Source organism: Aspergillus alliaceus (assembly GCF_009176365.1).
Source record: "Aspergillus alliaceus strain CBS 536.65 unplaced genomic scaffold BDW43scaffold_4, whole genome shotgun sequence".
Taxonomy (NCBI): Eukaryota; Fungi; Ascomycota; class Eurotiomycetes; order Eurotiales; family Aspergillaceae; genus Aspergillus; species Aspergillus alliaceus.
Genome location: NW_022474687.1, coordinates 425848 through 439129, shown reverse-complemented (window position 1 = coordinate 439129; position 13282 = coordinate 425848). Strand labels below are relative to the sequence as shown.

At 47.1% G+C, this 13282-nt stretch overlaps 5 protein-coding genes across 5 annotated transcripts; 4 read left to right on the top strand and 1 right to left on the bottom strand.

The window, feature by feature from the left end:
* The first annotated feature begins 77 nt into the window (after nucleotides 1–77).
* Nucleotides 78–2001, top strand: BDW43DRAFT_262860 (Spg1/Tem1 GTP-binding protein). Its single transcript, XM_032040473.1, has 4 exons — nucleotides 78–642; nucleotides 697–989; nucleotides 1041–1115; nucleotides 1176–2001. Exons 1-4 carry the CDS (start codon nucleotides 189–191, stop codon nucleotides 1272–1274), a joined length of 921 nt encoding a protein of 306 aa, XP_031904860.1. The 5' UTR covers nucleotides 78–188; the 3' UTR covers nucleotides 1275–2001.
* A 1198-nt stretch (nucleotides 2002–3199) lies between these two features.
* On the top strand, nucleotides 3200–4537 carry BDW43DRAFT_296987 (beta-ketoacyl [acyl carrier protein] synthase domain-containing protein; the record flags this gene model as incomplete). Its single annotated transcript, XM_032044301.1, has 6 exons — nucleotides 3200–3447; nucleotides 3485–3727; nucleotides 3888–4018; nucleotides 4068–4144; nucleotides 4188–4292; nucleotides 4358–4537. 6 exons carry the CDS (start codon nucleotides 3200–3202, stop codon nucleotides 4535–4537), a joined length of 984 nt encoding a protein of 327 aa, XP_031904859.1.
* A 1001-nt stretch (nucleotides 4538–5538) lies between these two features.
* BDW43DRAFT_306720 (uncharacterized protein) lies at nucleotides 5539–7115 on the top strand (the record flags this gene model as incomplete). Its single annotated transcript, XM_032046088.1, has 2 exons — nucleotides 5539–5797; nucleotides 6613–7115. The coding sequence occupies 2 exons, from the start codon at nucleotides 5539–5541 to the stop codon at nucleotides 7113–7115; spliced, it is 762 nt and encodes a 253-aa protein (XP_031904858.1).
* Nucleotides 7116–9536: 2421 nt separating this feature from the next.
* BDW43DRAFT_306719 (KR domain-containing protein) lies at nucleotides 9537–10967 on the top strand (the record flags this gene model as incomplete). The annotated part of the gene is made up of 2 exons (XM_032046087.1): nucleotides 9537–9983; nucleotides 10050–10967. The coding sequence occupies 2 exons, from the start codon at nucleotides 9537–9539 to the stop codon at nucleotides 10965–10967; spliced, it is 1365 nt and encodes a 454-aa protein (XP_031904857.1).
* A 413-nt stretch (nucleotides 10968–11380) lies between these two features.
* BDW43DRAFT_306718 (uncharacterized protein) lies at nucleotides 11381–13063 on the bottom strand (the record flags this gene model as incomplete). Its single annotated transcript, XM_032046086.1, has 5 exons — nucleotides 11381–12028; nucleotides 12603–12636; nucleotides 12715–12892; nucleotides 12958–12983; nucleotides 13032–13063. The coding sequence occupies 5 exons, from the start codon at nucleotides 13061–13063 to the stop codon at nucleotides 11381–11383; spliced, it is 918 nt and encodes a 305-aa protein (XP_031904856.1).
* Between the last annotated feature and the right edge of the window lie 219 nt (nucleotides 13064–13282).

Here is a 13282-nt window from a genome sequence, read left to right as displayed (position 1 = left end):
TCAAGAACTTTTTTTTTTTTCCCTACGAAGCACGGCGCGCAACCGCGCTAAACCTATCGCGGCCTAGCGGCGATCGGGCTGTTGACGCTCTTTCTGGAGCTGCGGCTGTGTTGACCCTCAGGCACTCCCACAGGGGCTGTGGAAAGCTTTGTCCAACAACCCTCCCAGTTGAAACACATCTAATCGATATGGATCCGTCACATTTGTTAGACGCCAGCACATCTCATAGGGTGGATCCGAACGAGCAGGATCCCCATGTACCAGAGGATGCTACCCCCGCTCCGGCTTATAAGGACGGTTACAGCAGCGATTCGCGCGCCCATTATTCCTCCCACTCCGTCGTCGAATATAACACCCCAACTCGCGATTACCAGTCTCACGATGATTCACGGCCGAACCTCTCCCCGTTAGCCCAACCTCAGTTTCCTCCTTCAACGTCTCGGCCGAGCTCCGAATTGTCCAGTGCGCCCGGAGTCTCCCAGGCGAGCCAAGATGCCAACCAGAAACAGTCATCGCAGCAACAAACGAAGAACAGCGTGGTGATCAAGGTTGGAATGGTCGGGGATGCACAGATTGGAAAGACGAGTTTGATGGTTAAATATGTGGAGGGCAGCTGGGACGAAGACTACATTCAAACTCTAGGTATGTGATCATATCGAGGTGTTTGTTTTGTGGTGCAGTGCTGATCCGGTGCAGGTGTAAATTTTATGGAAAAAACCATCTCTATCCGGAACACGGAGATTACTTTTTCCATCTGGGATTTGGGAGGTCAGCGTGAATTCGTCAATATGCTTCCTCTGGTCTGCAACGATGCCGTAGCGATCCTGTTCATGTTCGATCTCACTCGCAAGAGCACGTTGAATTCAATCAAAGAATGGTATCGCCAGGGCCGTGGCTTCAACAAGACGGCGATTCCTTTCCTGGTTGGCACTAAATATGATCACTTTGTCAATTTCCCCCGAGAGGACCAGGAAGAGATCTCGATCCAGGTATGCCAACGTGAAGGATCCAAAGCATCGAATGCGCTAATTCTAGCTTAGGCCAAGCGGTTTGCCAAGGCCATGAAGGCCAGCTTGATCTTCAGCAGCACTAGCCATAGTATAAATGTACAAAAGGTGCGAACCCAGATTACTAGTGCCGACCCCGTTCCCCGTCTCGTTCTAATTGGACTCTAGATCTTCAAGATAGTCCTAGCAAAGGCTTTCGACCTGAAATGCACCATTCCCGAGATCGAGAATGTCGGTGAACCGCTGTTGCTATACAAGAACGTATAGAATCACGATGAAGTGGAAGTAACGATTACGTAAAAACGGGACGAAGTGATGTTGATGACTTCTTTTCCCTTGGTGTGTGAGAAGTGGCTACAGTGGGAGGATTTTTACCTTGCTTTCCTTTTCTTATCCTCGTTGATTTTCTTCCAGCATTGGGACGCGTCCAGGATTCTTCTTTTCATGTCCATCCAATTTTTTTTCTTTCCTTCTTCTTTTCCTTGTGTTAAATTCCCCATCCTTGTTTTTTAATCTTTCTTCCTTCATTTTCTTCTGGATTCATTCTACAACTGCATCGGTGGCTCTTGATGGGTTACAGATCAGGGCCATGGCGCCATCTGTTCAAATACTCGTTGAAACCCAGCCTCAAGCCATGAGACCCACTATAGAAAGTATGCGTGATACTTACATGAGATCTGTCCAATGTATGCAACCGGAACTCCACCCTAACTAGCCACACCCTAATTCATACGGAGTACATACATACATATATACCTATCACATCCCACACCCCCACTTCAGTCAACTGATACTCATAAATCCCCCGAAAATCGCTCAACCCATTCCCCACCTCCTGCCTCCCCAATGGCGTCCTATTTTTTGGCTATCTCATCTCCGAGCCTTTCAAGCGATGCTGTAGGCGTTGAATAGAGTTACTCGTCTATTTACCCCCGCCTAGCATTTCATAAAACATGTACCCGGCTATACTATTATAGCCACAGCTGGATAGAAGACGAAAGTGGACCACCGCGAGTCTTATCTTTCCGAATATATATCTGGGCTGTGTATCTCCAAAAATGGTTGCGAACTAATACCTCCAGAATAGGCCTAGGAGCATCGAGCATCTCTGAGGTACTATAATCCGCGGCCTTCCTAGTACATACGGCCACAGTATTCTCGGGGGGATAATAAATTACAACCCTAGTTGCGTAACTATTAGTCTTTGATCTTCGCAAGCCTCTCATTCTTGATTCTTGCAGGTATCTAGGGATTAGAGAAAGGGGGGTTTATTGTTGTCATGGGGCATAAAGTATTGAGTATAGCCCAATCCTTACCCCTTCAGATATAGGCATATGGTCTTATGAAATGTATACGGTGACCACGCGTATAAGCTTAATTACATTATAGAAGTATTGAATTGGATTCGCATAGTTTTGCCAGGCAGTATATGCTTGGACGATCAAATAGGCATTGTTTTGATGTAATGGTAGTGATCTACGTTTATGCGATCTTTAAAGTTCAATTATTTAGCTCTGCGCTGCCTTTATAATGCGATCCATTAGTATGAGGAGTAAAAGCTGATTAGGTCCGGATCAAAAACGTGTGCTACCATACTTACGCTACAACATACAAGGATCTATCGACCAAAATATACGGCTCGACCACCAAAATGGCCCGGACACTTGAGGTATCCCAAGACATGATATTTTACGGTAATCTTTGGTTGACAGGATCATATACAAAGCTAAGAAGATTACGCTAAGTTTATTGCCAGATTCATTGACACTCACACCAATCTATCAGATAGCACAGCGGGATGCCTGAAGAGGATCTATGGATACCAGAGGGGTTTATAGGGTTAAAGACCCATCCCGTCACCATCGGAGAACATGTAGAAGGGGCCGAGGCATTTGACGGGAGGAGGGGTTGAAGTTCAAAAGCAAAAATATCCGTGTGGTATATAACGTTGGCCTGAACCCAGCGGCATTCGCAAGAACTTTTTGTGGCTATTTTGTTTCATCGGCTCATAGGATATCGCCTTTTCCTAGAAGTTCTTGATCCGTTTTTTTAACGGCCTGTCTTCACGGACCAAGAGACTGGACCCAGAACCTAACCAAAATCATGCCTACAGTTGTACAAGCTGCAAAAGATAAGTTCGATAATTTACATCGCCGAGGAAACATTCAGCTTTGCCCGGAAGCCTACTCGCTATGTGCAGCCAGCGCTTGCACCAGCAATGGGAAAATAAGAATGTGCCCGTTGCCATTGTGGGCATGGGTATGCGTCTCCCAGGAGGTGTTCACTCTCCCGACACCTTCTGGGACATGATGATTCAGAAAAAAGATGGTTTATGCGAGGTTCCCAAAAGTCGTTACAATATTGACGGATTTTACAGTACTTCCAAGCCGCATCTGTCAAAACGAGACATGGATATTTTCTCAAGGGAAGATCCAACTTTGTTTGACGCCGAATTCTTTTCTATATCAACCTATGAGGCGGAACGGGATGGATCCTCAGCAAAGGATGCTGCTTGAAGTTATTTGGGAATGTTTGGAAAGTGCAGGTGAAACAAATTGGTGGGGAAAGAATATAGGGTGCTACGTTGGAGTATTCGGAGAGGATTGGCTTGAAAGCTCCCTGAAAGACTCGCAAAATATTGATCGATTTCACGCTGTCGGCACAGGTCTGTTCGTCCTTTCAAATCGCATATCCTACGAATTCGACTTTCGAGGCCCTAGGTGAGAAATCCTTTTTGAGCCCTCTGGGGTAAGGCAGCATCAATCTAGCTCAAAAGATCTAATGGCTACCTGAAATCAATATGACACTTCAAACCGTTTGTTCGTCATCTCTTGTTGGATTGCATGAGGCATGCCAGGCCATCCAGGCTGGGGAGTGCAGTGGCGCCATTTTCACTGGCAGTAGCTTGATTTTGTCACCAACAATGACGACAACTGTGTCCGATAACATGTTGCTATCACCTAGTGGTATATGCAAGTCGTTTGACGAGGGGTTTGATGGCTATGGACGAGGTGAAGCTATTAATGCGATATATTAAGCCATTGAGCCAGGCCGTCAAAGATAACGATCCTATTCGTGCAGTCATCAGATCTACCGCTACTAATTGCGATGAAAGAACTCCTAGTATCACCACCAGAGTCAAGCTCTCAGATGGAGTTGATCCAATGCGCATAAAAAAAGGCCCTTATCCATGATTTGTCTGAGACTGCATTTTTTGAATGCCTCGGGACGGGCACCAGCGTTGGAGATACATCAGAAACTTCTGTCGTGGCCAACCTATTTCAGGTAAAAGGTATTCTGGTAGGAGCTGTAAGTTGTCTATCCAAATATGAACTGACATGGACTGGAAGGTGAAACCCAATGTTGGCCACAGTGAAGGCGCCTCAGGCATAACCAGCATTATAAAAGCAGCTTTGGCTCTGGAGCGTCAGATGGTTCCCCAAATGCTCACTTATCTATGCCAAATCCGAAGATCCCATGGAAAGAGGGAAGGCTACATGCCCCTACTGTGCCGACAGACTGGCCGGTAGATCGTGCCGAGCGCGTGAGCGTAGATTGCTTTGGTATGTAAACGGTTATACACCACGGGCTCCCTGAATTTCATAAAAGCTAAGTAGTCCATCTGGGAGAAGGAATCGGTGGTTCCAACGCTCATGCAGTACTGGATCCCGCACAGAAGTATGGCATACAATATGAAAAAGCCATTAAGATTCATGACGAAGCAGAGTTGCATGTTATATCGGGAAAGAGCAACGAGTCCTTGAGGAAACGAATCGCCGATGCTACCTATTATTAAAATAATCATCCTTCCCGTCTTCTTGATTTAGCATACACCTTAGCCCTTCGTCGAGAGCATCTTTCGCATCGTGCGTTCGCAGTTGTGAATCCCGGCATGCCACTTGATGCTTCATCTTCAGAGGCGAGTACTGAAGCCAAGGCACATCGTTTTTGTTTTCACTGGACAAGGTGCATAGTGGCAAGGTATGGGGAAGCAGCTAATGGAGACTTTTGGCAATTTTCGACAAGACATCCGTGCAATGGATGACATATTGCTGACAGTTGATGGCACGCTGGGTTGGTCGCTGGCGGGTAAGTGGTCTTAGCAACCCCCTTCTCAAACTTGCGGTGCTCACCGGATGGCTAACATACTGACCATTAAATCAACATAAAGATGATCTTTGTACTCTAGGAGACGAAGCACGTATTGATCGAGCAGATCTATCGCAACCGCTATGTACTGCAGTGGCTTGGGAGCAGTGGTGGCGGTAGGATTAGGCCGGGAGGAAATTGCCCCGTATATATCCAGAGCCGACGGAATCGCGCTTGCTTGTGAAAACAGCCCCTACTAGTACTACTATTTCTGGGTATCAGGACATTGGTTGCACATTTCCTTGGGTTGGCTCAGAAAGAACAGCCAGAGACTTTCTTTCGTGAACTCCGCGTGAGAATCGCTTACCATTCGCGCCATATGCTGAGCTTAGGAGCAGCATATGAGACCCTTACAAAACACCATGTTGAAACCAATCGAGAGATGGTTCCTATGTTTTCTACCGTTACTGGAAAAGCCATTAGAGATCCAACAGAGCTTGACGCATCCTACTTTCGCCGCAATCTAGAATCTCCAGTGCTTTTCAATCAGGCCATTCAGAGCGTCTTCGAACACCGTCCAGAGCCCCACGCCTTCCTAGAGGTGGGCCAGCACTCGGTGTTGTCTGGTCCACTGCAGCAGATCTTCGCGACCTATAGGGGCAAGAATAGACCAGTGTACATTCCCACATTGGCGCGGAACAGTGAAAGCAGTGCACAATACCAGCTTTTCACAATGCTCGGTCGTGTCTATATACATAACGCCATCCTGGACATGCCAAGCGTGTTAAATGATGGACGGCCCTTGACGGATTTACCAGCCTATCCTTAGCAACATTCTCGCACGTTCAGGAATGAAAGTCATATAGTGAATAATTGGCGAACGAGACAAGAACCCCATCATGAACTGCTTGGTTCTAGAATGGCAGGAACATCGGACTTAGAACCGGTGCGGCGAAATATATTCCGTTTAGGGGAGACCCCGTGAGTTGGTGACCATGTCCTCCAGGGAGACATTGTCTTCCCTGCTGCTGGCTACATTTCAATGGCCGGGGAAGCTGTGATGCAACTGCATAACGATGCTGAAAACTACTCGCTACGCAACATAATATTTAAAGAGACACTGCTACTAAAGGATATGGAGCCTATTGAGATGGTCACGAATTTAAAGCCTCTTCGGCTAAATGATCTTACAGACACAAAATGGTACACATTTACCATTATGTCCCAGTCAAACAATGGTTGGGTGAAACATTGCCATGGAGAGATCTGCCCTGGGCTTGAGTTTCCTCCTAAACAAGGCGAGGATATACCGAATTATGCGAGAGCTGTTCGGGCTGAGAAGTGATACATGGCTTTGGGCCGTTGCGGCTTGAATTATGGAAAATCATTTCAAGGTCTAGAGGATATTTCCGTGGATCCAAATGGATTCCAGGCTGCGGCAACTGTGAAAGATGACAAGGGGTCGCATACTAGCAGATATCTAATCCATCCTACAGTTATTGACAATTGCCTACAGTTGTTCAGTGTGGCATCCGTAAATGGGATTACGCGTCGCCTGGACAGGAAGCAATTCCAGCTGCAATTGAGAAGCTCTCTGTTGCGGTAGGAAGTTCGGTCATGAGGTTAGGATCTCAGTGCAGATCATTGGCAAGCGGTATATTGAGCGGCGATGCAACCCTCCTACAAGGTGACAAGGTAGTTCTGTCTATATCAAAAGCAACATTTTTCTCCGTCGATACGACTGGTGATGAACCGGTGTCCATAACAGAGGTCCGGTGGGAACCTGATGTTGAACTGTTTCCCGCAGTGGACATGATTAAAAGGGCCAAGGATTATCAGGCCTGCCTTGACGTCTTGGCCTTCTGCGATAAAATAGCTATTCTCAAAATTCTCGAGATAGATTCACATACTCGAGATGTCGACACGCAGATCCCTCATTTGATAAAATGGAAAGGCTGGATACACGCCCAAGCCCACAAGATCCGAGAGGGCAAGAACAACATCTTCCCGGAGTCATAACAGTGGTCAGAATCAGATGATATCAAGGCAAATGAATTATATGTCTCTTCTATCGACTCGTATGCTAATAAATCTGTCAGGTATAAGGTAATGTCCCTCGGCGACCTGCTGTCCATGTACAATGAGTTTTTATGGGGAGAGGCCGATCCATTGGAGGCCTTGATGGATAGTGAAAGCCTTTCATTTATATATAAAGAGTCTATCAGAAATGTAGATTGGAGTTCCATTTTGTCTCTCCTCTCGCATTCCAATCCCTCGCTGAATATCCTTGAGATTGGTGCTGGAACTGGAGCTGCCACAGGATGTGTCAGCTAGAATCATGGGGATTCGCGATGTACTCGAAATACACATTCACGGACATATCGCCGGGATTTCTGTCCGCTGCGAAAGAAAAGTTCAGTGATCATGATAATATGGAGTACAAGCTATTGGACATCAATCGCGATCCAACCGGACAGGGTTTGAGCTACATAGCTACGACCTAGTCATTGCGTCCAATGTGAGGGTTCAGTACTACAGATTACCACACTTCGCTCCATGTTGGCTAACTAGATCAGGTTCTGCACGCCACCTCAAGCCTAAATGCTACGCTGCGAAATGTCCATATTCTGTTGAAGCCTAATGGCTACGGCTACTTGCTCCTACATGAACTTTGCACAGGTAACTCTGTCTTTCTATCGCTAAATGACTATAACTAACTATCATTATAGATCTTCTAATGATCCCTGCGCTTGTGATTAGTTCCTTTCTTCTCTTCCTTCGTAGGCCGCGCAAATAGCGACCACACAAAACACTGACGAAAGTGGTTCCAGGGCCTACTTCCTGGCTAGTGGGTGGGTGAAGATGATGGAAGACTAGGTGTTCCATTTGTTTCAACCGCCCGCTGGGACCATGAATTACAGAGTGCAGGATTTACGGGGGCCGAAGCCACGGTGTTCGACGGAGAGCCACCATTAACTGAATGCTTCAGCATGATAAGAATCAATTGGCAATAGAAATGGCATGGCGGTTAAGTGCAGAGGGTTACCACGTCAATTGGGCAAGCTTACAGGACGATCCGCCACAGGGACAAGACATCATAGTGATCGACCCGGATATCCCCTTTCTATACAACATCTCGGAGAGTAGTCACAAATTCCTTCAGGACTATATGTTGAAAATACGGAATTCCAGGCTTATTTAGCTTATTCAGCTAGCACAGGTAGGCTGCAGCGATCTCACATTTGGACTCTATATAAGATTCTTTCGAACCCTTCGCCGAGAGTTGAATGTGGACATCTCAGTTGTGGAGTTTGACGACAAGCTTGACCCTCGCTCCCTGGAAGCAGCATTGTGCCTCTACAAGAAGATCCAGCGTTCGCGAAGCAATGCCACAGCGGCAAGGAATGATTTTGAGTTTGTGGTCCAAAAAGGAGTTGTGTACATAGGACGTTGCCATTGGTATCCTTTTGACCAAGAAGCTTCAATTACTAGGCGAGAAAGATGCGGACGCGCCCAAAGTATTTGAAATAGGTGGTTCTTTATTGGAAAATGCAAATTGGAAGCAGGTCAACGCCCAGGAACCCGAGCCACAGGAAGTTGAGATTAACATACACTATACTGTTTTGAACTTCAAGGTACGTCATCTCACGATACTGTCAAGCTGACTAAGAGGTAATTGCTGGAGTATAGGATATTATGGTGGCCATGGGATTTATGGGAACCAAGGATGAACTTGGCCTTGAAGCAAGTGGTGTCGTGCGCCGAGTTGGCACCGAGGTCGTTGACTTTACTCCCGGGGACAATGTTGTGGTTGTTGGTGGTGGCCTTCTTCACACTCGAGTAGTGATCCACCAACAGCAATGTAGAAAAGTCCCAGATTCACTCTGCTTGCAGGATGCTGTTACGATGCCAGTGGTGTATGCGACTCCCATTCATTCTTTAGTCTATCTTGGGTCGTTAAAAAAGGGTCAGGTATGGCATGGTTTTATCTCTTCGCACCGCTTTTCCTATTTCTTTGCTATATACTGTTCTGACAGACTATACAGTCTGTCCTGATTCATTCTGCATGTGGCGGTGTCTGGCTGGCATCAATTTATGTCTGCCAGCTTATTGGTGCTGAAGTAAGATACTACCCTGTCTTCCCATGGGCAGAATTACTGATATATGTGTATGTATAGATATACTACACAGTGGGGAACAGAGAAAAGGCTGATTGTTTAACCAATTTGCTTGGAATCCGTCTTTGATTCTCGAAGTGCTTCGTTTCTACCAGACGTTATTCGTGAAACCAAAGGACGTGGTGTTGATATTGTCCTTAATTCATTGGCAGGAGAGTTGCTCCATACTTCTTGGGAATGTGTAGCCCGATTTGGAAGAATGAAATTGAATTAGGGAGACGTGATCTACTGACACATGGCGTTTTACCAATGAACCAATTTGATGGAAACAGAGCATTTTCCTCCTATCCAACCGGCCACCGTGTTTGACGCCTTCCATGCTGTAGATGCGTTCCGGTATATGCAAAGTGGCCAACACATGGGCAAGCTGGTGATTGACATATCCGCAAATCTAAGTGAACTGCCGAGTCAGAAACTGATATCAGGGAACTTTTCACCAGAGAAGTCCTATCTTCTTGTGGGCGGCCTTGGTGGTATTGGACGTGCTATTTCAGTGTGGACGGTAGATAATGGTGCCCGCCATCTAGTTTACCTTTCACGATCAGCAGGACAGTCAGCCGATGACCAAAACTTCATACAGGAACTACGAACAATGGGTTGCAATGTTGCGTGCGTGAGAGGAAATGTTACTAATATGTTGGACGTACAAGGGGCCATTGCTATGTGCCCCAAGCCCCTCTCTGGTGTTATCCAGCTATCGCTGGCACTCGTTCTAAGTCATGATCAGTATCGGTGATTGGATGGAGAAGATCCCTAACACACACGCTCTGAAAAGGACCGCTTGTATAAGTATATGAGCTATGAGGACTGGTTAGCTGTTCTGGAGCCCAAAGTGACTGGAACCTGGAACCTTCATGAAGCAACGAAAGACATAGACCTCGATTTATTTGTTCTTTTCAGTTCTGGCAGCGGATTTGTAGGAAATACCGGCCAGGCCAATTACGCCGCTGCATTCACCTTTCTTGACAGCTTCAATCAGTGCCGCCGCCAGCTTGGCCTGTCTTCCTCAGTGCTAGACGTTGGCGCAGTTCGGGACGTTGGCTTGATCAGCCGTGATCCCCAACTGCTACACATGTTACGTACTTCAATATGTCTCTCGCTATCCGAACGCGATGTCGTTGCTGACCTACAACTGGCCATATCACGCTCAAGAATAGTCGATTCGCCCACGCAAACGCCGGTGTCCCAAGTAATTTTGGGTTTTGGGTTTACAGAAAAGGTCGAAGAACAGGTTGTCGACCGTTTCTATCAGGGAGATGCACGCTATGCCCTCCACCTCAAGTACCACAAGAAAGTGGCCGCTGGCTCCAACAACGACGGTCCCAACATTCGAATAAGACGACTTTTATCCGATATTAAATCGGATCACACTCTACTTGATAACGAGGAAATCAAGACTAAAGTGAAACAAGAGTTGCTAAATGTGATCGCGATGCACCTTCCTGGAGGCGAGGACAAAGATGAGGACGGAGTCTGTAACATGACTATAGATTCCCTTATGGCCATTGAGCTCCGAGCTTGGATTCGCCGCTCCACAGATTTAGACTTCAGTGTTCTCGAAATCTCGAAGTTGGGCACCCTTGGGACTCTATGTGACCAGGTAGTCGAGCGTCTCCGAGAGAAGCTCAAGCCTCAAGAAGCGACTGATAGTTATGAGCAGTCACCGGATGTGGACAACAACATTATCAACTGAGGGTCAGCTTTTTGTCTTTGGTCATGGCTTATCTTTCCTCTCCTTCCATCTGTTACCCCCTCCCCGCTTAGTGACGCGTTGATGTCGGTTCAACAATAATTTCGTAATAGAGATCAGCACGCCCTAGGATTCCCTCCCGTGCGGGCACTTATTAATTGTTGTTACCTAGATTCCGATCAGATTCGGCGCCTGCTAGTTGGCCGATAGATTTTGATTAGGCAATCATCTTCAGGATAGTCTACTCGTCGGACGCTCTTTGGCAAATTTTCTCGCCGAACACATCGCAGTAGATAGTATCTCAGCTTCCAAAACAGGAAAACTGCAACATCCTCAAAAATCGGGTACGTATAGGTGTGTAGACATACATACACGTATACCTTACTATCACATCCCGCCACCCCCAATTCAATTCACTAGTACTCATAAATCCTCCGAAAATCATTCATCCCATTGCCGACCTCCTGCCTCCCCAAAGGCGTCATATCCAACAAATGATACGTGCCCAAAAGAATCTCCATCCCCCGATCCGTCGTAGAATAAGTATGAAACACCTCCCCACCCGTCCCCTTCAAAAACACACACAACCCAAAATACCCATTGCCCGGCTTCCACGTAATAACTTCCCCCTCCCCCTCGGCAACCCCCCAAGCCCGCACCGTCTTTGCAGAACTATAAAACGGAAACCCCCACCCCATCCGCTTCTTATACTCCTCAATCTTGTCAATCCCGGCCTCAGCAACCGCCACAAACGTCGTATCCCGACTCTCCAAGTGCCACAGGTTGGGGATATGGTCCATGCAAAATGAACATCCCACGCACCCCTTTTCGTCCTCCGGTCCCAGCATGAAATGGTACATGATTAGTTGTTTGTGGGGGCCGAAGAGGTCGGGGAGGGTTTTTTCGCCGGTGGGGGTGTCGAATTTGAAGCGCTCGGGATTGGGAATTTGGGTCACTGGGAGGGAGCGCCGGGTGCTGGATAGGTTTTGGAGGGCGTGGGTTACGGATTTTTCGGCGGCGAGGTGGGCTTTGTGGGCTTTTTGGAAGTCGGCTGGGGGGACGATCTGTGCATGTCAATTAATACCTTGGGATGGACTTTTGGGGAGGCGCGGGGGTTGCTATGGAGTTGGGGAAATGCTTGCGTTCAAGTTATCTGGGGGACTCATTGTGGTAGTGGGTATTGCTGCTTGCTGGATAAGGATTCCTTAAATATGAGATCGACTGCTTTGGTGTTCGAAGTATTTCTAGGATTGTTATATGTCAAGCCGGAGATAAACTTATAACCCTAGAAAATGCGGGGTTCGGTTCGTCTGAGATCGACGTAGAGCTTCTTGTGGTTATGTAACTGATCGGGTGATCAGGTTCCAGACTTTTGCACTGTCACTGTGACTCCGGATGGTTACCTACTTATTTCCCCCTCTAACCATGGATTCCGCGCTTGTCTTCGATCATTGAGTGCTAGGGTCGGGAAATTATTCTCCCACTATGCTGCACGAGCCGTTTAATACTCTTTCTAGGAATTTGAGCGACTAATGACACTTGCGATAAGTAAATATATCCGTCTTACTTGAGCAACTTCTTAGACAATAATACCTAGACAATAGTACCTCATCTAAATAACCGTATCAAATATCCCACTTCAAGACCCTCGCGCAGCCCGCTCAAGCCTCCCCTGTTTCGAATTCAAATACTTGCTTCTACTTCATTGTTAGCTCACCAGTCTACATTCTTCACTACTTCGTAAACTTACCTTTCATTTGCCCAACCCATCGCCGCATAGGCGACTAAAAAGGGAGGAACAACGTAGAGCACTTGATGCTTGCATCGCCGAAAGGTATTATAGATGGCAGCATTGAATGCACCCGCAAAGGGCCTCTGTCGGTTTGGGGCCAGTGAATATACGGCAATTCGAATCGGAGTAGGAAGAACTATTCGAGTCGTTACATGTTAGGCGGTCTCTAGGAACGGTTTCTTTGTGAGCTTGTCGACCTACCATAATTTCCGGGGGGTCCCATCCACCTGGTGATCGTGTGAGTAGAACACCAAACATTGAGGTGATTGACCTACCATCCAGTTTTCGGGTCGTTGTGGCCGACCATGGCGAGAAGACCGAGAGACAGAGAAGACCAGTACTCCAAGTCAAGGTTGATGAAAAGTTAGACAAGGAGAAAAGCTAAGCACTCTCGAAAGGACCCTATTCTTATACATCGTGCCGTGCATCTCGGTGCTGGCCGTACTTTCCGATTAGGGCTTAGATGTCGGCATGTCGGACGTTATCTTACTTAGTGTCACTGCTTATGTGGCCGTTGACCAGGTTT

Coding starts and splice junctions, on each gene's coding strand:
- BDW43DRAFT_262860 (XM_032040473.1), top strand. CDS start 189: ATGGATCCGTCACATTTGTTAGACGCCAGCACATCTCATAGGGTGGAT. Junction 643..696: donor AGACTACATTCAAACTCTAG/GTATGTGATCAT, acceptor GATCCGGTGCAG/GTGTAAATTTTATGGAAAAA. Junction 990..1,040: donor AGGAAGAGATCTCGATCCAG/GTATGCCAACGT, acceptor ATTCTAGCTTAG/GCCAAGCGGTTTGCCAAGGC.